Here is a 2,343-nt window from a genome sequence, read left to right on the forward strand (position 1 = left end):
TGCTCTAATGCTTGTGTTTATACCGGCCAGCCGCCGCATGTTTCTGAAGTGGCTCTCTGCGTTGCTTGGCTAAAAATAGTCTTTTGTGAGTTGTCACAGCGTGGAGGACGGAACAAAACCTCGTCGAAGCCGTAAGGGGTAACGGTAACATAATACGCTGATCGTGGGCTGCATTTAAATGAACATTTATTTATAAAACAAAATATCTTCTTTGGCCATATTAACCTACTCAATAGCATTAACACAGGCTTTACTCTTTTCAAACTTTATCTGGAATGTCAGTTTCTGTCACTGCAACTTTCCGATCAGGCGAACGAACACACACACACGAACACACACGCATGAAATCGTCTGCCTCATGAAAAAAAATTATTTAAAAAAAAATTTAGTTAATATTTGCATTTATTATTTATTTTATCCACCCGCAAATAATCAGAATGCATTTTTATCCGCAGCGCCCGTGGATATAGGAAAAGCAAAATATGTTTGCTGCGTAAATCAGACAGACTTGCTGAAAATGCAAATTCATTCTCTGCCAGCAGGAGGTGCTTTAAAGCGAGAGAAAAAGGTTTCCCCAGTAACGGCTGTACACAAAGCAGCGCTGAGCTCACAAACGCTGCTTTCAGGCATGTAACATGCAAGATGAAATAAAAATTACATCGACAATTTTCTTAAGATAGTCTTCCTTCAGAAATGCAGTGATCTAAAAACACCCGCGCCTCGTTTTGATTTTTAAACGTGCAATACGTGCTCCTGTTTATTCAATGAAGCCTTTTGGAAAATCGGTCAGTTTTGATATTGTGGCGAGCACCACAAATAAATGTATGGGAAGCACATCCCACAGCACAACCACCTGAGCCCAACATCAGTCTACTCATCACTTTAACTTCGTTTGTAGCCGGCGCCATAGCCAGACTGATAAACAAACACAGACCGGAAGTTAACTTCGGGCCAGGCGCGTGCGCCCGATGAAACCGTCTATATATAAGCTTGAAGCATCAGAATCGGCATCGGTTTCGGCCGATCACCATGACAAGAAATCAGTACTCGGTATCGGCTGCAAAAATCCTGATCGGAGCATCCCTACTTCCAACCATTTATATGTATAAACTGTGATGCCAGTCATTAACTTCTTCATTTGCTCTTGTAGGAAACGTATGACACCATCCCCGGTCAGACGAAGATCACATTTTTACTGCAGGCCATCCGCGATGTATCCGCTGCAGAGGAGGTATGAGAGTCTGTTTACTGTCATCTGCACTGTAATATTTTTTTCCAGGCATCCATTTAGAGATGCATTGTCTTTAAACTGTATGTATGGCAGAAAGTGCTTTGTTTACACCATCCATTATGCCTCATACCTGCTCTCTCAGGGTCAGATGGTGTGCCATTGTCTTGTGGTCTTTGCGATGTTATTAGTAGTTAAGTAGCAACGTTGTGCTGACCACGAGTGGGCATGGTTAAATGGAGACTCTGGTGTTGTTCAGACTGGACCTATGTTTATGCTAGGGTTGAATTTGGTTTCAGGAACCACTGATTGCTCAAGATGAGACCAGCAACTTATTCAGACTAGGGCTGCAACAACTAATCGATAAAATCGATTATTATCGATTATGAAAATCATCGACTACTATTCTCATTATCGATTAGTCGGGTCTGCCCACAGTGCACGTCCAACTTCAGCCGGTTGCGTCAAATTACAGCACTGAATTACACATTTCTATGGACAAAATGCATCGAAAAATAGTGGAGGAAACGGAATGAGATGCTGCGGGAGAGTTACGTGATCCAAGCTGCCCAAAACATGAGAATTCTTTATTTTAAGCTTTAAGCTAATGCATTAGCGTAATGGCTTGCCCTGTCAGGCCCTTTGACAGATGCGTGTGCGTCCTCAGCGCAAAAACTTTCAGTTTACGGTCATATCCTTATGTATAAATGTCACAAATTCACGTGAGCATTTCCATTTTTGCATAAAGGTCCGTCCTGACAGTTTGTTTTAAGTTTTAATTAGGGATGCTCCGATCAGGGTTTTTGAGGCCGATCACAGAAAGCAGTATCTGCCGATACCGATAAACGATACCGATCTTTTTAAAGCCTTCTTTTTATCATTTATAACCGTTTATAGTGATACTCCAATCAGGATTTTTAGACATTTATTCAGGGCCTGAATTTCATTTTTTTTTCAAATTACACAACTAAATGTCATTAACATGTCATTGAATGGTTTTCAAATTACTTTACAAGTTATTTAATGAAGAAATATGAAGATGAGTACCTCACCTTCAGTATTATAATTATTTCACCCGCGCCGGACAGAGACTGAGACGGTGCCGCTGCATGTCG

At 41.2% G+C, this 2,343-nt stretch overlaps 1 protein-coding gene across 1 annotated transcript in view; it reads left to right on the plus strand.

The window, feature by feature from the left end:
* kpnb3 (karyopherin (importin) beta 3) overlaps positions 1–2,343 on the plus strand; it is a 44,970-nt gene that overhangs the window by 3,821 nt on the left and 38,806 nt on the right. Inside the window, exon 2 of the mRNA XM_016558781.1 lies at positions 1,151–1,231. Within this exon, the coding sequence (XP_016414267.1) occupies positions 1,151–1,231 (81 nt within the window). The remainder of the gene's footprint in view (positions 1–1,150; positions 1,232–2,343) is intronic.

This window comes from Sinocyclocheilus rhinocerous, unplaced genomic scaffold (assembly GCF_001515625.1).
Source record: "Sinocyclocheilus rhinocerous isolate Xijiao unplaced genomic scaffold, SAMN03320098_v1.1 scaffold1039, whole genome shotgun sequence".
Classification (NCBI taxonomy): domain Eukaryota; kingdom Metazoa; phylum Chordata; class Actinopteri; order Cypriniformes; family Cyprinidae; genus Sinocyclocheilus; species Sinocyclocheilus rhinocerous.